This window comes from Arachis ipaensis, chromosome B10, assembly GCF_000816755.2.
Source record: "Arachis ipaensis cultivar K30076 chromosome B10, Araip1.1, whole genome shotgun sequence".
Taxonomy (NCBI): domain Eukaryota; kingdom Viridiplantae; phylum Streptophyta; class Magnoliopsida; order Fabales; family Fabaceae; genus Arachis; species Arachis ipaensis.
The window spans coordinates 8,179,396-8,201,353 of NC_029794.2; the positions used below are offsets into that span (position 1 = coordinate 8,179,396).

A 21,958-nucleotide genomic window follows, 5' to 3' on the forward strand; every position below is an offset into this window, starting at 1 on the left:
GAACAAAAAAACAAGAACAAATAAAGGGTACCAAAGATGTCTCTCAACCATGTAACGTGCAAACAATGGGTATTTGCAATGACCCAATCTGTAAGGCCCGCAATCTCGTCAGCACACTCCCAACCATTACTTAACCATGATTTTAATTCCTCCTTAGATTATCCTAACATATTACAAATCATTTATTAACTCCCTAGTTAAATAGAACATGTATAGCTGTCAAAATCACGTGACTCTTGAAAAGACATGTTCCCAATGTAATAATGGTCATGCAACAGAGAACCTTGGAGACCGCGCCATCAATTTCAACAGTCCACATTTAATCTACTATTCATTTTAAATTTTCAAATTAAATAAATTTTTTTCCCGCTCATTCATGATACTAGATTATATTTCAATAACTGTGTCCAACCCTACACCCTTGCTTGGAAGCAAAACCTAAGCCCTTACTTGGATGCAAACCTTATGTGTGTAACTATTGTCGTGGTGGTACCATTATTACTGGATTTAGGTCTAGGGTTATATCTACGGTTGCAACATGATAATACTTGACACTTAACTACAACAAAAAATAATACCCTAGCTGTCTAATTTATATCAATGACAAATCGTCAAAATTATATAACCAGCTACCCACTATATCAACGACTAATTTCGAACAAATACAAATTTTTCATGATCTTATGTAATAACAAAAAAATTTATTTTCCACTCGATTATAAAAAATCAAAACTTGGCCGCTCATAAAAAAGTATACAACCAAAGAATTTTACCCGAAATTAAAGGTTCATCCTTTATTTCAAAATCAGTTCACAGTGACTATGTTACATCTCGGAGTAAACCTTAGCAAAAACTTGTATGTAAAACAATGTATCTATTTGAATAAAAATTTACAAATTTTTAACTCATTCACTGCAACCCTATCCATGTCGACTTGCTGCAAAATCGGACCAATGCAATCCACCAAACTTGTTGTCAATTGCTTGGCCTTTCTTACACTAGCAAAACTTCAATGACCTTTTCAAATTTCGTTCTCCATCGTAACTCAATTGTAGACAATACTACCATACTCCCAAAATTTACAGTCGAGCCTTAATAATCTTAATAATAGGCTCACTTGGCACAAAGCTTTAATACCTCATTTAAACATGCAATTATCTGGCGCCCAAACAAAAATAGCATCGCACAGGATTAACAATTTACGTTATCTACGACATATTCACATTTTCTATGATTCATTATGAGTCTTCCAACTATGTTTAACATTAAAAAATAAAAATCTTGTTAAACTGTGCACATTAACAATATAATTTTTTCTGAAACAAACTTCTCCTAAAGAGTCCAATATCAAACACACTTGAGAATGGATCAGACATTCTTTGGATCAACATATAGAACATATTATGGGTGTTCATGGGCCAAGACGATCCGGGCTTACTGAGATATTATCTGGTCCGACCATTCTTAGTTAGACCAACATCTGGCCTAGAAAGAAAACTAGGTTCACCCTGGACCGACCCGATGTAAACCAAGTTTCAATTGGCCGACCCAAGATAAAAAAAACATTATAAACAAATTGTATACTACTATTGTCGGTGAAATTTTATTTTAAACAAATTTTATTTTATTTTTATATTATATCCGGTTATTTTTTATTTTTCAGAGACTGAACCGATTTAGTTGCGAATCCGGTTCAACACTTTTCATGTCGAATCGATCGGTCTGATAGGGTTTTAAACTATGGTTTAGATAACCGTGCTCGTCATTACGTGGACCTTGTTCTATCTAACTAACTAACCACAGAAACTCATATTTGCCTATTCCAACCATATTTTTTTTGCCTTCACTAACGTTATCATCTTTTTTGGATGCTCTGCAAATAATTTTTGGTGAATCCGGACTCTTTTATTCCTTTTTTGTTCCAATGCTTTCCTATCTCTTTAAATCCTTTTGAGCTTCTGAAATCCAACCAATCATAAAAAAATATAGCTTCCTAGAATTCTTCATCCCATCGACCAATAAAAGTTAATTATATCGTTAAATTAACTAGCTTTCATTAACTCGGTAATCCCACCAGAACACAAAACAAAGCCTGCACCCAACTGCTCTTGTCAGCCTTTCTAGCAGCTCACCAACATCAAAAACCCTGGGATCCCTTTCACGCGTCCAAATCGTGCCACGTCCACCTAGGATCTATATATCTGGATGTCTTTCTCCGACCATACCGTAGAATTTGCCATGCTATATAACTATAAAAAATACATTTAAATAGGCTAATTCGTTTAATCTTTTTAAATTATTTATTTTTTTTAAATATTTTTAACTTTTTGACAATATCAAATGTAACGTAAATATTTTAAGTTTTAACTAAATAATTTATTAAAAAATTGAGCCAAAATCAAGGTTCTTGAAATCGGTTTGAACTGGCCGGTTACAAATCAAACCGTGAACCGATAAAAATAGTGATTCGGTCAGATGCCAAACCCAGAAGACTCAAAAACTGTCGTTAGACTGTCGAATCGGCTGGGAACCGGTTGGTCGAACTGAATCGAGACTCGGCCAATTTTTTTAATGTTGCTCAAAATAACGCCACTGGTTTAGAGGAACCCTACCATTAACCAAAACCGCAGCACCCTCTTGGCCTCGTCTTTCTCACAGTCTCACTCAACCACTCTCCTCCTTCCTCTCATTGAGCTCCTCTGTCACTCCCTCACTTCCTTCCAGCCACCGCCCTGCTACTGCTGTTGTCGCGACTTCTGGAAGTTGCTTCATTGCGTAGCCACCGTTTGAACTTCGAAGCAACCATCGTCACTGCAACTGGTCTCACCTCTTGCCTCCATCGGGCAGCCACTGTCCTACCGGTGCCAGCTTTGTTCCACTGCGCTCCTACCCTTCAGTCGCATCAGCCCTTCCGTCATGCTCCCTGTCCCCCTCTGTGCTTAATCTGCTCTATTCTAGCCTTTTAGATATTTATTTTTTTTGTAACTGTAATTGTTGTTAGTTAATCTATGAACTGTGATTTTTCATTATTGTGATATATGATTGTGGATAATTTTAAATAATTGTTGTTAGATCATCTGTGAACCTTGCTGTTGTTAATCTTTTTATTGTGTAATTATCTATGTTGACTGTTGAGATTACTGGGTTGGAGTAGGTTATTGCGAGTTGCTGTGATATTGTTATTGGATTGTATTGTTATTAGATTGCTGGTAATTTTTAAGTATGGATGAGAGTATCAACCATTGTCCCGAGCACCACTGTCCTGCCGCACCACCTCTGTTCCACCGCATCAGCCCCACCATCATACTCTTTGTCCCCCTTTATGCTCTGTTTGCTCTCTTTAGAAGTTTTTTTAAGGGTAAAGTACTAAATTAGTCCCCTACATTTGGGCGTAATCCTATTTTGGTCCTTAAAGTTTAAAGTGTCCTATTTGAATCTAAAAGAGTTTTATTTAGCTTCAATGTAGTCCCACCGTGAGGTCAAAATTAAATAATTAATGAAATATCCCATATGACAGTAGTACAAGAACAACATCGATAATCTAGAAAATAAGTACAAGCTCCAGATGCACAAAATCAACCGTGAATATATCAATACATTTATTTATCATTCTCTTTAATTCTATAGAAAATATTTCATTTAAATTGTAAGAAAAATGATAAATAAATGTATTGATACATCTATGGTTGATTTTGTGCCTTTGGAGCTTGTACTTATTCTCTAGATTATCGACCTTATTCTTGTATTGCTATCATGTAGGATCTTTCGTTAATTATTTAACTTTGATATTACGGTAGAACTACATTGAAGCTAAATAAAACTTTTTTGGATTCAAATAGGACACTTTAAACTTTAAGGACCAAAATAGGATTACACCCATACGTAGGGGACCAATTCAATACTTTATCCTTTTTTTAATTTAACTGTAATTGTTGTTTTAAATTTTTAATTGGTTATTTAATCTATGATTTTCATGTTGCTTCTTCAATTGTTATTGTCATTAGTCATTACTGTGGTTTAAAATTGTGGATAATCTTGAATATTGATTCTAATATGATGTAGTTCTATTAGTTGATTGATTTGATTCTGATATTCGTATTCTTGAATCGAACCTTGCTATTATTAAGATTATCGGGTTGATGTGAGTTTGTAATATTGGGTTGCTGTATCTATGTTGAGATTATTTGGGTGGATGTAAACCTATAATATTGTTATTGGATTGTATTGTTATTGGATTATATTGTTATTGGGTGGAGGTAATATCTTGGCAAAGAATAATTCGGTTTCGAATCTTGTTGCTTCAAGTGAAGCCTCTCATCCTCCTGAATCTAACTATAGTCAATGATAAATTTCTTATATTTAGGAAAAACTGATTCAACTTGGAGATATGTTGCTTTACAAGTAATAAAAAGAAAGTTGCATTACCATTGCTTGTTTCATCTAATTATTTTTGTTATTTGACTTTTGAGTTTGAGTTTATATTTGAATAAGATTATAACATTGTGATTTATGTAATACTTTTAATTTGAATAATATTTTAAAGTTTATATTAGACTATAATTATGTTTTAGTGTGTTTATTTATATTTTATTTATTATTTTATTTTAAAACAGTTTTTTCAGTTGAACCACAATCAAACCGATTGAACCAATAAATTAATAAATCAGTAACTAAAACAGTTCGATGACCGACTCATTTTTCAGAACCTTGGCCAACATAGATATTTTAGTCCAAAAACTATATGTATATGTTTTTTTTTTATACAACCGGGGCTTGAGCCCAACAAACAAATTAATCACTTATTAAAATAGGAGTTACAACTCCCTTAGCATCCTCTTGCAGCAAAGGGATCAACTTCTTCGGCGGGAAATTTACAAATTCAACTCATTCTCCTCTTTTGACACTCTCTTTTTCCAGCCAATCTGAACACTTATTGGCTTCTCTATTCACGTATTTGAACTTTAGTTCCCATGGCCTTTTTTTGTAATCTCAATAATGCTTATGATGGAGTTAAATTCTGTGCTTCTCTCCTGCTGTTCGCAGATACATTAGAAAACTTCCAAAGAATCCATTTCAATTATCATTCTTCTCATCCCCAATTCCCAAACCGTTCTAATGCCATGAATCACGCCCCATAATTCCTCCTGAAACACACCGCAACTTCCCACATTCGCCCAGAAGCCTCCAACCCATTCTCCTGTGTTGGTTCGAATCAATCCGCCATACCCAGCGTTGCTTTCCATCTCCTGGACCGATCCGTCTATATGAAGCTTTACCCACTCTTGTGGTGGAGCTTCCCACGTTGTTCTACGGCTAGTTCTTCTCAAGGTAGGCTTAATAATACCCTATTTTTCAAACGCTTTTCTGTTCATGTGAATAGTATTTCTGATAATTTCAGCTGCATTTGGGGGTCTGATAAATGAAAGGGAAAATAGTTTCTTGTTCCTCCAGTTCCAGATCATCCAACATGTAACAAAAAAAAAATATCAATCCAATCAAAATCTGATGACTTTCCTATGTTGTTCTGCAGATTGAATTCAGTCCATTGCTGAAGTTGTAGGTTGAAGAAGACATTAATTGTACTAGAACTGAGGAGCTGGATCCAAATGGCTTCTGCTCTTAGGCAGTCCCGCAGGGCATGGATAATACTTTCCTCAGAATTTGAGCTGTTGATACAATTTGGGTTTGTTCCTAGAATTTTAGCTTTCTTTTTTGTAGTTAAAATTCTGCCATGAGCAACTCTCCAAATAAATATTCGAATTCTTTCTGGTCCTTTCCAAGACCATATTTTTTTCCGTTTAGCCTCTCCTGTTGCATTTACCTGCTCTAAATCTTTATAAGCTGAGGCAACCGAAAAGACCCCATTAGATGTATGTCTCCATCCAATGCTATCCTCTCTCAAATCATCTTTTGGTGTTGGCATGGCCCTGATATTTTGAATTGTTGTTTCAGGAAGAAACTTTCTACGTAAAAGAGTGTTCCACTCTCCCTCCTCATTCACAAAGTCTTTGACCATCCTGTTGTTCAGATTTTGTAGAATCTGACAAGTAGCCTGTATTCTCAAGGGACCTTCTCCTTTAACCCATACATTGTCCTAGAGGTCAGTCTTTTGTCCATCCCCTATCACCTGTTCTAAACTCCCTCTCATGATTTGCCATAGTTTTGAGAGTTCCCTCTATAAAGGTGAGTCACTCTTTTTGCTAGTCAGGCTTATATTACCCATATCTTCTCTTCCATATTTTCTTAGTAGAAGTTGTGACCATAAAGAATTGGGTTCTGTAATTAACTGCCAAATAATCTTCAACAAGAATGTTGTGTTAACTGTTTCCAGTTTCTTGAAACCAAGTCCTCCTTGCTGTTTAGGCAAACATAGTGTCTTCCAACTCACATGATGCATTCTTCTCTGGTCCTGAGTCTTCCCCAAATAAATCTCCTTTGTGCCTTTTTAATTTCAAGGTAGATTCCTTTGGGAACTCTGTCGTGCTGCATCTCGAAGTTAGCAATGGGCCCAAGCACAGATTTTGCTAGCGTGATCCTTCTGGCTAGGGATAGGCATTGCGCCTTCCATCCTTTTAACTTTGATTGAACTCTCTCTATGAAATTTTTAAAGTTTTCCTTACTGGCTCTATTGTTATTGATCAAAGCCCCAAATACCTCCCCAAACATGGCTTTTCTTGATAATTGCATACATTTTTATCTGGTTTTTGATGTTCTGTTTTACATTATTAGAGAAAACTATCGTTGTTTTGGTGGGACTGATTTTTAATCCTGAAATATTGCAGAATTCCTCCATAGTCACCATCACATTTTCAATTTGATCCACTGTGGCTTCAACAAAGATAAGGAGGTCGTCAGCGAACAAAAGGTGGGATATGGCCGGTCCCTGATTCTTGATTCTCAAAGGTAACCATCTTCCTTCTTCCACTCTATCTTCAATAAGTTGCGATAGTTTATCCATAGCTATAACAAGAAAAGGGGATATTGGATCCCCTTATCTTAGGCCCCTTATAGGGTTGAAACTTTGAGTCATACTTCCATTCCAAATAACATCATAGGAAACCGATGAAACACACTCCATAACCATATCTATAAATTGATCTGGTAGCCCAAACTCCTTTAAACAATCCTCCAAGAATCCCCACCTAAGCCTATCATAGGCTTTTTCAAAGTCAAATTTTATGGCCATGAACCACTTTTTTTCCTTCATCCTTCGCATTGAGTGGGTAAGTTCCTTTGCAATTAAGATATTGTCTTGAATCCTTCTCCCCGGCACAAAACTGGATTGGAATGGTGCAATTTGCTCTTCAAGATTCAGTTTTAATCTTTCCACTAGAATCTTCGAAATGCATTTATAACTCACATTACATAGAGCAATAGGCCTAAACTGGGATATAAATTCTGGAACTTGAACTTTAGGGATCAATGCAATTAGAGTTTGGTTCAAATTCTTTAACTCATCCAGATTCCTCCAAATCTGCCAAACCATCTTCTCCACACTAGGATGAATCTCTTCCCAGTATTCTTTATAGAACAATGCTGGGTAACCATCACTGCCCGGTGCCTTTAAAGAACCTATGCTAAAGATAGCCTTCCTTATCTCCGTAATAGTAGGTGTATTGTACATGCTCTGTTTTAATTTATCTTCAAGCTTTGGGTACGATTTGTTAGTGTATAGGTGGTGATGTGCTGCTAGATCATCATTGTACAAGTCTTTAAAAAAATTGATGGTATGAATGATGAGATCTTCTTCATTCTCTAGCCAGTTGCCATGACTATCCCGCAATTTGAGAATCTTATTTCTACGCCTTCTGATGATGGTGCGAGTGTGATAGTATTTTGTGTTTCGGTCGCCTTCAACTACCCACTGCTCTCTTGACTTTTGGAGCCATATCACTTCTTCTCTGTCCAGGATCTCCTCTAATTCCTTCTGTATTTCTTTCTCCAAACTGTCCAAAAAAGGTTGTTACCATAGCTGGTAGCACGTTGTATTCCTCCAATTCTATTCATAAGTCTTTTCTTCAGTTTTTCAACATGTCCAAAAGTTTCTCTGTTCTACTTTTTTTAGCATATTAGTGAAATTCCCCAAGGCTGGTGGCAAGGTTAGCTGCCTTTCCCAGTTTTGTTTTACAAAATTCTTAAATTCCGGGTGAAGGTTCCACATGGCCTCAAAACGGAATGGGCGTTCTCTTCTGTTGTCTTCTCTTGGTTGAGTGTTAACCAAGATGGCGTGGTGGTCAGAGTTGGTGCGCGGCAAAATGTCAACTCTAGCCTTTGAAAATCTTATTCTCCAATTTGTATTCACTAGTGCTCTGTCTAACCTCTTGAAAACCCTCTCATGACCTTCCCATTGTGGTCCCCTCTAGGTGAACTTTGTGCCCACAAAACCCAAATCAATCAGAGAACAATCATTAATCCAGTTCTTAAACTTTCGGCAAGCATTCGAGTCACTCCTGCTGCCCCCCTTCTTCTCACTCACACAGGCAATTTCATTGAAGTCTCTCGCCAACATCCAATCTTCACTCATACCTTTTGCAATGTCCTTTAAATCAGTCCACAAGCTTCTCCTTCCTCTTTCTTGGGGACTAGCATAAACTATAGTTAAAAACCACCCGTTCAAACCTCCATGCTTCATTTTTGTATGTACAAATTACTCTTTTAATTGAATTATGTTTATGCTCAGATTTGGGTCTCTCCAAAGAAGCCAAATTCCTCCACTAAATCCTCTAGCTTCTTCTATGTGAAAATAAGAAAAACCCAATTTCTGAACTACCCTCTGGGCTTGGTCCCCACTACATCTAGTTTCTAGAAGAGCTACTAGGCCCGGATGATAAATCCTAGATAATTCCTTTAGAGTGCGATAGAATGCCTGGCTAGTCGCACCCCTAAAATTCCATGTCATAATAATCATGATTAAATAAGGTTGTTTAAGCAGCACATACCTCTTCTTAAGCTAAGTTGGCAACTCCACTTTGGGAATCTCCTGTATTCACCTCCATCTCCATGCTGCTGCTTTCTTCACTTTCTTCATTTTCTTGCTTTTGCCCTTGCCTCTCTGGGAGTTCTCTTCGTCTTTCATATTGCAATAATGCTTTCAAAATTATGTCACTATCAATAGAGTTCATATCAGGAGGTTTAGGATCAGGTGGTTCATTCATCTCTGCTTCCATTGGAATTATTTTAGGGACATAAGTGTCTGACATGTTAATATCCTGTGGTATTTCTGGGGTGGGCTGTGTGTTGTCTTGGTGTATTGGGTTATTCTGGTTGAGACATGGGCTGGCATGTGGGTTGCAGGTTATATTGCTGGGATCATTTTTGTTTGGGTTCTGGCTATTTGTATTGGACAGGGATGAGGCTGCATGTTTATTCTGGTTATTTGGCTGTGTTAGGTTCTCAGGAGAAATAACTATTATGGGGGGCTCAGGTGTGATTTTTGGACCTTGAGTGTTACTAGTCACATTTTGGGCTTTTGGGTTTTGCTGTTTTGGGCTTGGACTTTTCTTTTGGGTGAGTTTGTTTTCCTTCTGATTATACAGTGGGGTATTTGGCTGAGGTTGTACTTTTTTTGTTTTGTCATTTTCTGCTTCCATTTGTGCCTCCTCATTAGGATTCGAATCTTCTTCTCTCAATATTGCAAAACCCGTACCCTCTGTCCCCTTTTGCAATTTCTTTCCACTACTCCCATCCGTCCCACTACTTGTACCAGCTGTGCTTTTCCCTGATTTTCTTCTCCGTACAGATCTTTACACTACCATCCATGGGCCATATGGTTCTCCTTCTACTGAATTTACTTGTTTGCCCTTCTCCATTTTTTGTTTCTCTAGATTGCCCTTTCTTTCTTCTGTTCCATTACTTCCTTCCACCGTCTTTCCAGCTTCAACCCCTGTGTTCGCCGGTTGGTTCTGTGTCGGCTATTGTTCCATTTGCTTTCTTGGGCACGTCTCTCTCTCTCATGACCAAAGAGCCCACATGAGAAACAGATATTATGGAGGCCCTCGTATTCAACGTAATAGCGAGTTCCGTTGATTGAGTATTGTGAAATGCGGGGTTCATCCAGGTTCAACTCCACACATAATCTGGCAAATTTGTCTCTGCATTTGTCAGCTGTGTGGAAGTCAATTCTGAGTGTTCTCCCAATTACGTTACCAATTTTGTTCAACATACTTTCATCATAATATTCAATAGCCAGTACTGGGAGTCTAATCCATGCTTCTATTTTGTCAATAGTAGCTTTAAATGGATTAAAATCTGGTTTTCAAAAGCTTATGGCTAGGTAATGATCTATAATCTTCCAAGGTCCTTCAGTCAAGGCAAAATCAAGATCCTCTTAGGAGAAGAACTTCACTATGAAGTATTCATTTCCCAAGTCAATAACTTCCAAACTTCCGTTCTTTCCCCACATGGCTTCCAATCTTCTTGTAAGAGCTAGAAGAGAGATTTTTCTTCCCAACAGTTTAACATTCAAGATTTCCCACTAAGGTCCTCTAATGCTTTTCATCGCTGCCTCATTGAGGACGAAATTAACAATCCCTCCAACCTTTTCAACCTTAATCTTTGGTTCTTCAGGATCCTCTTCTGCTCTGTTTATATCTTCGTCTGATGAAAAAGAAAAACTATCATCCTCTTCCATGACAATGTAATTCTTCCCTCCTTTAACTGCTAACACAAAGGACTTTTTCTGTTGAACCTTGTTGCCTTGGTTTGCAAGGTCTCCTACCATCCATTCTTCTTCTCTTGGGACTAAGGACATGTCCCCTGAGAATTCTTTACCTTCGCCTGCCTTCCTTACTTACTTCACACTTCTTTGTATATAATCTTGCTCTTGCCTTGAAGAACGCCCTGGATTATGAGCTCGTAAATGTCCACTTCTTACATATCCACCTCTCATGGTGGTAGATGGAGCTTGTTAGTAGAGCAGTACGGAGACAAAAAGGTTCTCTAGAGAAGAAGGAAAATTTTGTTGAGAAATTCGAATCTTGGTCGGGAGGGGCCTTTAATGAATTATTACTGAAGAACATGTTTACCTGCGTATTATTCATGGTGTCCTCGAGAAAGGAGTATAAAAAAAGAAGAAAAGGAAAATCGAAAAAGTCAGAGGTCGCGATCAGTAGTAGGTTTGTAATTGCCATCATGTTCCCGTTTACAATGTAACATAAAAAAATCGAACCCAGCAAATCCAAAACAGTTCTTTCAACCTTTTCTTTTGTTATCATATTCAAGATATATATTGTATAGCCTTTAATAAAAAAGTTTTTTTTTTTTAACATAAATAAATAAAATCGCAAAGGATAGCATTTGCTCTTCTATTGTTATCATCACAGATATTCACACTCATATAACTCTCAATCATCGAAGGAGCCCTCTGAATTTCGCACTAATTTCAAGGTACCTTCTAAATTCTATATTAATTTCATTAACCCTTTTACGTTTTCCAATTCTTAATATGTATCTAGCGACTCATTCATTTCTCAAGGATTGAAATTGAATCCCAAGATTGAATTTTGATTGTACCCGCGTTGTTGTTACTGTTGTGTTCAGCGAGATTGTTTTAGGGTTTTGAGTTTCTGAAACTCGGTTGGTATAGAAACGTTCATCAATGAAAGGGGAAGTGCANAGGAGGATGTGTCCCCTGTAAGCTCCACTGAGATCAAAGATGAGGACTTGGAGGCTGGTTCACTCCCTTGCTGTCGAATTTGTCTTGAAAGCGATTCCGACCCAGGTGAGATTTCCTGTAAAATTTATCAAATTTATGTTAATTTTTGGGTTTGGGCTTGGGCTGTGCTGCAATTATTTTTTTTCCCCTTCCTAACATCCATTGCATTTTTGGATGTTTTGTACTTTATAAAACCTGTATCTTGTAACTACAACTTCACATTTAATTTTAGCTGAATTCTGATTCTTAATTTTGCCAACTCCATTGTTGTTGTTGTTGTTGTTGTTTTTGTTGTTTTCATGATGATTGAAAAGATTTTCATATTTTAATTTAATTGTAGTTCGTTAAACAAAGGTATCTCAAATTCTCATTGTTTTGAAAGGGATGCAGAATGTTTTCTTTTATTTTATTAATGTCTTGAGCATTTTAGTCCTCAAATTCGGCAGACACCATGTTATTAGAACAAGACTGATTATATTGTGTTTAGTAGAAACTACTAAAAGATCAAATGATGATTTTCTTAAGTTTTGTTCCATCGAGGCATGGACATCCTCATCCTCTATCGTTACACATGTCATGAGGGTTCGGCTATATTTTTATGTTGGTTGCCGAAGACCTAACACAACCCTCCTCCTCTATCGTTACACATACTCTTTTTTTTAGTTTGGTAATGTCACTTTGAGTTATCAAAGAATAATATGGGTGTCATTAGTCGGGTGGTGCTAGCTTTTATACTTCTAATAGTTGAGGTTCAATTTTGTAGAGGATGAACTGATATCTCCATGCATGTGCAAAGGGACCCAACAATTTGTCCACCGTTCATGTCTTGATCACTGGCGCTCGGTAAAGGTGTGTATATCTTAGCTCTGCTCTTGATGTTTATTTTTGACAGCTAGTCCTTACTGGTTGAGATCACATGATAATTTAGTAATTTACTTTTACTCTGTGCTTCATAGGAAGGATTTGCCTTCTCTCACTGCACTACTTGCAAAGCCCAATATCATCTCAGGGTTGAATTGTTTGAGGACAATTCTTGGCGTAAAGCAAAGTTTAGACTCTTTGTTGCAAGAGATGTTTTCCTTGTTTTTCTGGCTGTACAGACCGTGAGTACTCTTAACTTTCTTCCTTATATTTTTATGTTGTAAAGATTTGAGAGAGTATTTCAGTGGTTATTGACTATTAATTTTCTTCCGTATCCTTTATCATTTAGAGTGTCTTTTCGTAGGTTTTATTAAGTCAGTGGTAGTTCAATATACTTTTAAGCTAGCCCAAAGAGGATGTTAGTTCTAGAAGCTTGACAGTTTCAATTCAATCATACATGTGGTAGAAGCTTCTGTCAATTATTAGTCTGTTATTAGTCTGTTGGTGTAGAATCTCTACAGAACTTTGCGTTCAGAACAAAGATGTTTTGTAGCTTATGGGAGTGTTATTTGTTAAACTAAAATTTCATATCAGTATTTCACTATTTCACCAACATGAGTATATATAAACATTTAAAAATATATTTGTTGTGGGACTGTGAACAATTTGATGTAGAACGTATGATTCTGCTGACATCATCATGGAAAGAAGAAAAATAGGATTTTGATTTCATTAGCATTTGATGTTTGTGAACAAGGTTAACATACAAAGTATCTTATTTTGAAGAATTGATTGGTTCTGCCAGGTAATTGCGGGTATAGGTGGCTTTGCATACATCATGGACAAGGATGGGAACTTCAGGAACTCTTTTGATGATGGTTGGGATAGGATACTGTCAAAACATCCTATACCATTCTATTATTGTATTGGTAAGTTATTATGCTTAACAGAGTTATTTGCTTCTTTTCAATGCATGAAATTCCTCTGCATTTATCCTTTCGTTTCACCATGAAATCTTGCTGGGATTAGGGACCCTATTTCATTTTCTCCATATCATCTGCCGCATTTCCAATCTTCCTTCATATTTTGCTCGTGCTACAGTATTATTTACCCCAAAGAATATATCGCAAACAGACGATTGTCTAAGATATATTTACATAGAATCTGGATCATGTAATGTTGCACCATTTAATGAGGTAACATCACACTAAGACACATAACCAAACACTTTAGGATGAGGCTAACTAAAGTCATCTACATGAGAGAATTTATATCCAATAAGAAATTTGTATATTATATAACTAAAGAATAATAAAAACTACACAAAAATTTAAATCCAAGTTTTATTGAGTTAAATCTTATTCTGAATAGTTGTAAAATAATCGTTGGTGATATTCATTTGCAATGCAAGCTCTTGTTTTTCTTTCTGTTTATTTCTCTATCTGTCTCTAATATTTTATATCTTTATACTAGGAGTGCTGGCTTTCTTTGTACTGATCGGGTTTTTCGGTCTCATACTGCATTGCACCTCCCTCAACAGCAATGACCCCAGAATGGCTGGTTGTCAGAATTGTTGTTATGGATGGGGCATCCTTGATTGCTTTCCTGCATCAATGGAGGCTTGCTTTGCCCTTGTTGTGGTTTTCGTAGTCATCTTTGCTATTCTCGGCATTGCTTATGGTTTCCTTGCAGCCACCATGGCAATCCAAAGAATTTGGCAAAGGCACTACCATATTCTCACCAAAAGGGAGCTTACAAAGGTATATATATAAGCGCCATATCAAATATTCCTGTTGTTTTGTTTTTTTTGGATAGATATTCCTGTTGTTATATCTATAATCTGGATTAATTTTTCTAATTTCTAGCAGGGTTAAATAAGTTTATTGTTCCTATGACATGGAAAAGAAAAGAATCACTAAAGGGAATAAGGGATCAAGAAAGTTATTCAACCCTCCCTAATATTTGTCTCTGACATATATTTCGTGTTATGTTATATATTCACAGGAATACGTAGTAGAGGATCTATGTGGGACCTATGTCCCACCAAAGTTGGATCCAGAACATGAAGCTCGCTTGAAAATGCTCAAGCTTTTGTAAATCACGGTGCACAAACCTGTAAAGATGATTTTTTTAAGTATTGAGTTGCTTTATTATACGGTAACATTCTCTTATGATTACCATCCTTGCTTGCCAGAGCTCGGATTGGTTTATGTGCTCTTTTTTCTTTTTTCATAAATCTTTTTATCTGGGCCCTCACCAGATTCTGTATACTGAAAATATGAGTCCTGAGAGAAATGAGGAAAATACAAATATATGCATTTGTTTGTGGAGGCATTGTTCAGTTAGATATATTAGTATAATATTTTAGCAAGAATAGTCCATTACTCCATTTTGCTTTTCTATATATTCACTTTATTGTTAACTTCCAAGTATACAAAGTTTTCTTGAGTTCTAAGAAATCACAAGAAAGCTTCCAGTTAAGAAGTAGATGTGCTAAGATTTAAAATCCTAAAATTTCTTTTTGTATTTTTACTGTAACAAGAGAGATTTACAATTTATAGGTTGATACTACTGGTTTAAGAGTAGGGGAGAAAAATGAAAAAAATAAGAGAAAATAAAAGGAAAGGTATGCGTGCTACGGTTGCACACCGATTGTGGGAGAAGGATAGTCAGAATTTTGAGCAGCACTCTCAAAAACAAGATGATCCCCATCCCTAATAACCTCTATATCTTCAATTTCAAACCCATCTTTGCATAGAACCTTAGCAGGACGCACACCAAACTTCTCAGCCCCAATATCAAGTAACTCCTGAAAGCTTCCAGGTAGCAACATAAGTTTCCCACCAGCCTCGCCCTTTTCAGGGAAACTAACCACCACTCTGGTTGGCCATTCTCTACTCTTCATACCATTCTTTGCATTACCATTTTCATTCACATAAAAGAGAGTGTCCTTTTCCCCTTTGTTTGCTGCTGATATTATCCCAAACAAAGAGTTGTGGAAGTTATTACTGCTTCTCCGCCTCGGGCGGCTTTGGCTCCAAGACCCGTCCGAACTCCTAAACCCATCTGAACCCCTAAATGTGCTCTCTTGGGGTAGAGGAATTGCTGGCTCACTTGTAAATCTTCCAAGGTACTTCTTTATCTTACCTTCCTTCTTAGGAATAGGGTCCAAAGGTTGATGATTCTTAGGCTCCTTAATAGACTCAAAAATGGCTGTGATGTCTTGATGCCCTTGCTGGTCTGCTAGATCTCTTGGCGTCCAACCATTCTTATCTGGTTTGTCAATGTCGGCACCACGATCCAACAAGAACTTCACAACTTCTACGTTGTCTTCGGAGACTGCAACATGTAGAGCTGTGGTTCCGGAGGTGGCGCTAGGGAGCGTGACATCTCCACCATAGCGCACTATATCCTTGAGCAAGTTGAGGGTGTTTTGTTCAGCAGCGGTGCATGCAAATTGACCAACATCACCACTTTTCAAGTTAGCACCATTTGCCAATAGTAGCTGGCTCACTGATTCATGTCCACCCAATATGGCTTCCCATAGTGATACGCTGCCATCAGAGTCTGCAATCAATTCACATTAGAAAGTTAGATTTTGATTAGTGATAGAATGCCTTTGTTACATTATTATATTATTATAGGATTAACTGTAGATCTCAATTAAAATAAGGCCAGATTCAATACTATAATAATAAAATAATGAATCCTAAATGAATATTAAGAAAATGAGTTCCATAAACATTTATAAATATTTATCTTTACATAATGTATTTTCTGGTGGTAAGGAGCTTCTAACAAGTCATGTGCATTGTCTCTGTATCTTGGAATTGGTTAAAATAGCGTTATCAATGTGGAAGGGGATTTGGATTTTGGTTATGATTGAAAGGGATAAGAAAGATATTTTTCTTCTGATAAAGTTTTAATTTGTGTCAATGTCGTAGACATCAATCTCATCCTATATTGATGGTGACTTCTACATCTGTTTACACGAGAAATATAGACCTTTACTCTTATATAGAGATAGAAAGTAAAGAGATAGAGAGAGAATAAATATTATGTTAGGTTTTTTTATACTTACTCCCTAAGTTATATATCTTTTGAATATGTATGTGAGTGTGAATCGAAATAAAATCATGCATACACTGATATAGTCATATTAGGATAAAGGTTTTATACAAAGTAAGGAGATTTATAAAATGCTAATCACTATTCAATAAAGGTGGTAAAATTCACACACCAAAAAAATTACAAATTTAAATATTTCGATAGTGATTAGGTTATTATTTTTTCAACTTCACTTAAGAGGAAGATAATATTAAATCATCACAAAGAACAATTCTTTTAGTATTATTTTTTATTACTGAAAATAGGACATGATACATGCAAGATAAGTTTGTAACTTGCCGCCATAAAATGATAAATTAAAAATTAGTAGTTTGCTGAGTATAAGAGACCAAAACAAGAATAGAATTACATCATCGTCAATTATTGTCACTTACCTAGAACTGATCACTTTTGGTATTGCTTTTTAATTAATTAAAACTAGGATAGAATTACAGCATCGTCAATTATTGTTACTTAGCTAGAACTGATCATTTTTGTTATTGCTTTTTAATTCCATGTGTTTCTTTCTAAGAAAAACAAACAAAAAGCTGGTGGGGAAGATAAACACAAAACTAATGAGGAAAGCTAACATAAGAATCAATAATTTAGATGTTTGTTAACACTACATGACACACATATAATGCATATAGTCAAAAGTTATACTCTGGAAGCAAACTCTATAGCACATGAAATGTATAGTTAATTATGTAATCTAGATATACACCCTCGTGGCAATTTTATACATTGCTAAAGTATACAAAAAGATACTCTTGTCCAAATCGATATGCAGAAAAAATGACATGTTAGCTTTAACAAGAAAAGATATCATACCGATTATGATATACGATTATTAAAGCATGACAGTAGATATTCCAAACAACTGCATCCATGTTAGTAAAGAACAAGCTAAGGGGCCAAGACATATCTACCTCTAATATTGGGATCCGCTCCATAATCCAGTAAAAGCATGACACAATTCTCACTTCCTTTAGATGCTGCAATATGCTGATTTCACAAGAATTAATTTTAGCACCACAATTTTTTTAATAATAAAAAGAAAATTAATTACCCACCAAAGCTGTTCTTCCATTTCTATCTGATTCGTTTGAATCCAATCCTCGTTTTAACAAATGATGTAACAACAAGTCATCTCCTCTTGCTGCTGCAAAACAAAGACCAACTGGTAGGTCCATTCTACCACGAGCTAACATATTCTCAGTCTCCACCAAAACTCCCTCCATGATAGGGTCATGTAGTTCTTTTAAGTGCTGCCACACATTAACCAAACTAAGTAAACAAAATAAAATTCTAAAAGTGAATAAGCTAAACATGTTTGCAACGGAAGTTTGTTATTATGCAAACCTGAAGAAGATTGTTCATAATAATATTTCCATCTCCTACGTTAGCCTTGACAATATTTAGAAAAGCAGTACGGTTTAGTCTCAAAAGCTGGCTTAATCGCTTTGTTCGAACCGTAAAGAGCTGTGGCTTATAGCAAAGCACACCAATCTCACCACAAAGATCACCTGTATTTGCCTCTCCAACAACCTGCAATCAATTTTTAAAGTTTACATTATAACTTCTTGGCATATATATTTCAATGCAGACTCAGAAAATTTTTCAAGCATAAGTCAAATGTGAAATGTAAAATAAACTTGCCTGCTCAACGCCATTTTTAAGAACTACCAATTCCTGTCAAATAATCACAACATTAGAGATTGGACATAATATGAGAATCAAATTTCTCCAACGTGAAATTCAAGTAAGATTGGACAATTACCACAGCACCAGTGACTAGTATGTAGAAATCAGTTGGAGCTTCATTCTGTAAGATTACATCTTCTTTAGGAGGAAAATACTCTGCTTTCATCTCTGAAACCTTTAAAGATTGAATAAATAAATCAAAATATAAGTCTCCAATGCAAATTTTATAAGTAACTGATGTAATTATCAATACTAGCCATGAAGAACATTTTTTCATTACCAATTGAAAGAGTAAATCATTTGAAACGCCTCGAAATAAATAGACTTTATCCACCAGAGAATAGAAGAGATAATGTGAAATGCTTGATCTGATGGCTTTAGGAAGAGAATCAAGTGTCTCTTGTTGTTGTAACCCTTCGGAGTCTGTTCTAAACTTCAAACACAAATGAGCAAGCATCTGGTCTTGCAAACGAACAGGTAATTGATTCCTTTGAGCAAAACTTGAGGCAGCTTGTATGGTGTCTCTCTAAAATTTAATAATAAATAATCATAGTTATACTCAGATAATTCAAATTAGTGAATTCATTCATGTATTTAAATAATTTACTTACAAATTTTCGGGTTCGGCTTGTTCCATGGACAACTAAGTTAGTCATGTTACCAATCAAATATGCAGTAAGTCCCAAATTAAAAAGCATGTAAAAGATGTCAAAGACCATCTCTCTTGAATTAACTGGATGCAGATCTCCATAGCCAACAGTTGTTAAGGTAGTAATTGACCAATAAACAGATGTAACATATCTTGTCCACAAGCTCTTCTGAAGAAAATTTTCCATTGTTTCTCCAATCCATGTCCTTCTGGGATCACGATAACGAGCCGCGATAAGATAATAAAAGCATGCAGCACAATGTACAGCAAATACGGTAACCTGAATAAATCACACAAATATTTATCTTCTTGTTCCTATATACAAATCCAAATCATCTTCTTTAAGAAACAAAGTATGAATTACTATAAAACTTACACAGATAAGTTTGGCACATCGAACCCAAAAATAGTTATAGCTTTTGTCCTTTTCCAACCTGAGAAAAAAGCATAATATCTATTATTAACCAAATATATATTGCATTTTAATGTAAAGCTCTGCTTCTTACCTTGAAAACAATGCACTAACTCTTCGAAGACGCCATAGACGGAGCATGTTGAATAGGCCATAAGTCTGCAGAGGTGCAGGTGACAACTTTCTAACAAGCTCTGAAGGAATGATAGAGATCAAATCAAATGCAAGCCAAGTTCTTGTGTATTTCCAAGCAATTTGTTTTCGCTCATCAATTAGTAAATAAGTAGCTTTGTCAATATAAGCTACAAAGAAGGTGAGAATTATATCCATAGCAAAGAGTGCATTGACAACATTATCTGTATAGGAAAGGGGTGCTTCTGGTTTCTTAAGGAAACCAAATTCAAATGGTGATACCCAAGCAGTGTAGATAACAAGGATGACCAGGAAAGTCTGCCATATCCTACAAAAATCAACGAAATTCAATAACTTCACTACATTGAAACAACTTTGATGAAATTTATGCTTGGTAGTTTTCACTTTTTTGCTATTGATTTCAAAGTCCAAAGTGATGATATATCAACATATTAGACACTTAAAAGCATTACAAATATAATTTTTAAATATTTTCCATGACTTTAACTTTATTTTAAATTTACTGAATATGTTACCTTAAGACTACTAGGATAAATTTATATACCTTTTTCTTTCTATTCTCCTAATTATGAGAAAGAAGCAACAGTACTAGAGCTTTCTTCATGACTACACCCTTCATTAAACTTCTAGAAAATGAAATAGCATAATACTTTGAAAAACATAAGTTGCAGTTACAGAGTAAAAGACAGTAGATTTCGGAATTAATTAGAACATGACACTTTACAGTAGTATCCAATCCAAATTCTTCCATTGCATGTAATGCAGCCACCCATCACACTCATCACGCGTTATTCAAAGTAAAAAGCAGGGAATCAGGAAAGTCAAAATCTGTAGGCTGACCCGTCACTCTGATTAAAAACCAAAGGAATGAAATGAACATGGACAAGCAAATATCTCTCTTTCCAATAGAAAACATTATCTCTAACTTCTAAACAAGAAACTAAAAAAGTGCATAAAAAAGTGATGAATTTCCTCTTCTTATTTATTGGAATTGAATGATCTAACGAAAAAATAAAAGTTATAATTCTTATATAGAGTTTTATATCCATGCCTACATTCAACGAAGAACTTCGAATTCATGACGAGAATACGATTCAGTTGCACAAAGAAGCTTTATCAAAAACATCCACTAATTATTACGTGACGAAGAAAGGAGGAAAAGCAAGTAAATAAAATGTAAATATAAATAATAATGATAAAATAATGAAAGCAAATTTATTTTTTCAAAAAAAAAAAGCATAAGAACAGAAGTGTAGTTATGAGAACGAATTAGCGAGATAATGTTGTTTTTGTATACTCTAAGAGAGATCTCCGGTGTAGATTTTTTAATGCATCCAGCAATTTATTGGCTAACGATAGAGATTTAAAAAAAAAAAGAGATATCTAAGATTTTACGAAATATCTTGAGTGTTGTATAATTTAAAACTAGTTAGTTTTATTACTTGTTTGTAGGTGCTTTTTGTTAAGCAGTTGCAGAAAAGCAAGAACTTGATGAGAAGCATATGGCGTATGGCATTGAACCTGTGAAAGATTTAAAGAAAGAAAAAGTACTTAAATGATTGATTCACCTGTAACGACGGTCATAAGGAGAAACAATGAAGCTTCGAAGCTTGACTCTGCGGTGACTTCTGGCACCAAGAGAAGGCAAGACCGCATTGGAGAGGCTGTAGTGACTGCCATCCCTTGAAAATTCTATCTCTTGATTCTCTTCACCATTAATACTAGTGCACATGAACATTGAAACCATTCTTATTCTTCTTTAATTTCTCTCTCTCTCTCTCTCTCTGTCTGTGTCTTATTGCGCAGTTGTTAATTGAGTCGGCATAGCGGTCCTGAATTTGAGTATGGTAGGTAGGTACGTGCGTGTGTTGTGTGAGATGCAACACAAGTTTTTTTTCTCTAACGTCCTTTATATAGGGATAGAAGATAGAGATGCGGCACACTCGCACAAATACTCAGCAACGCAAATCAGTAAATTTAAAATTGTATCATGTGATTCCGTTTTTGCTGTTAATACTGGCGAGAGAGTAGTAGGTATACACTAGGGGGCCTTGGCCCGCTCCCGTGTAATTCTGAAATACAAATTCCCAAGCAATCCTGACTTTAAAGGGATTTATATTTAATTAATTATCTACCCAGGCACATATATTCTTTCTTATTGGTACAGATGCGGCAAAATACTCAGCAACGCAAATCAGTAAATTTAAAATTGTATCATGTGATTCCGTTTTTGCTGTTAATACTGGCGAGAGAGTCGAGAGAGTAGTCTAGGGGGCCTTGGCCCGCTCCCGTGTAATTCTGAAATACAAATTCCCAAGCAATCCTGACTTTAAAGGGATTTATATTTAATTAATTATCTACCCAGGCACATATATTCTTTCTTATTGGTAAATATATAATTAGAATTAATTAATATTAT

The 21,958-nt window shown here is 35.8% G+C and overlaps 2 protein-coding genes across 5 annotated transcripts; one reads left to right on the forward strand and one right to left on the reverse strand.

Annotated features, from left to right (window-relative positions):
• Window positions 11,088-14,848, forward strand: LOC107622697 (the record flags this gene model as incomplete). Its single annotated transcript, XM_016324679.2, is given in 8 exon segments — window positions 11,088-11,385; window positions 11,539-11,613; window positions 11,615-11,719; window positions 12,417-12,502; window positions 12,610-12,756; window positions 13,320-13,443; window positions 13,988-14,274; window positions 14,519-14,848. Coding segments are annotated over 7 exon segments (859 nt in total), but the record flags the coding sequence as incomplete, so codon positions are not given.
• On the reverse strand, window positions 15,014-21,591 carry LOC107622696 (potassium channel AKT1). 4 transcript variants are annotated; one of them, XM_021113846.1, is made up of 12 exons: window positions 21,108-21,240; window positions 20,264-20,387; window positions 19,481-19,846; window positions 19,351-19,408; window positions 18,937-19,254; window positions 18,606-18,851; window positions 18,402-18,500; window positions 18,281-18,313; window positions 17,984-18,169; window positions 17,695-17,889; window positions 17,551-17,626; window positions 15,014-16,081 (listed from the first exon to the last, which is right to left on the reverse strand). In XM_021113846.1, exons 2-12 carry the CDS (start codon window positions 20,293-20,295, stop codon window positions 15,150-15,152), a joined length of 2,541 nt encoding a protein of 846 aa, XP_020969505.1. In that variant the 5' UTR covers window positions 20,296-20,387; window positions 21,108-21,240; the 3' UTR covers window positions 15,014-15,149. The 4 variants fall into 4 exon arrangements, with proteins under 4 accessions (XP_020969505.1, XP_020969507.1, XP_016180163.1 ...); XM_021113848.1 differs by lacking the exon at window positions 20,264-20,387 and having other exon boundaries at window positions 19,481-19,580; window positions 21,108-21,591; XM_016324677.2 differs by lacking the exon at window positions 20,264-20,387 and having other exon boundaries at window positions 21,108-21,591.

What these genes read in the sequence shown, in the direction of transcription:
- LOC107622696 (XM_016324677.2), bottom strand. Translation starts at nt 21,286, where the DNA reads ATGGTTTCAATGTTCATGTGCACTAGTATTAATGGTGAAGAGAATCAA. An exon ending in TTAAAAATGGCGTTGAGCAG is followed by an intron (nt 18,170 to 18,280) that starts GCAAGTTTATTT and finishes AATTGATTGCAG; the next exon opens with GTTGTTGGAGAGGCAAATAC. An exon ending in AGCGGATCCCAATATTAGAG is followed by an intron (nt 16,082 to 17,550) that starts GTAGATATGTCT and finishes AATTGATTGCAG; the next exon opens with ACTCTGATGGCAGCGTATCA.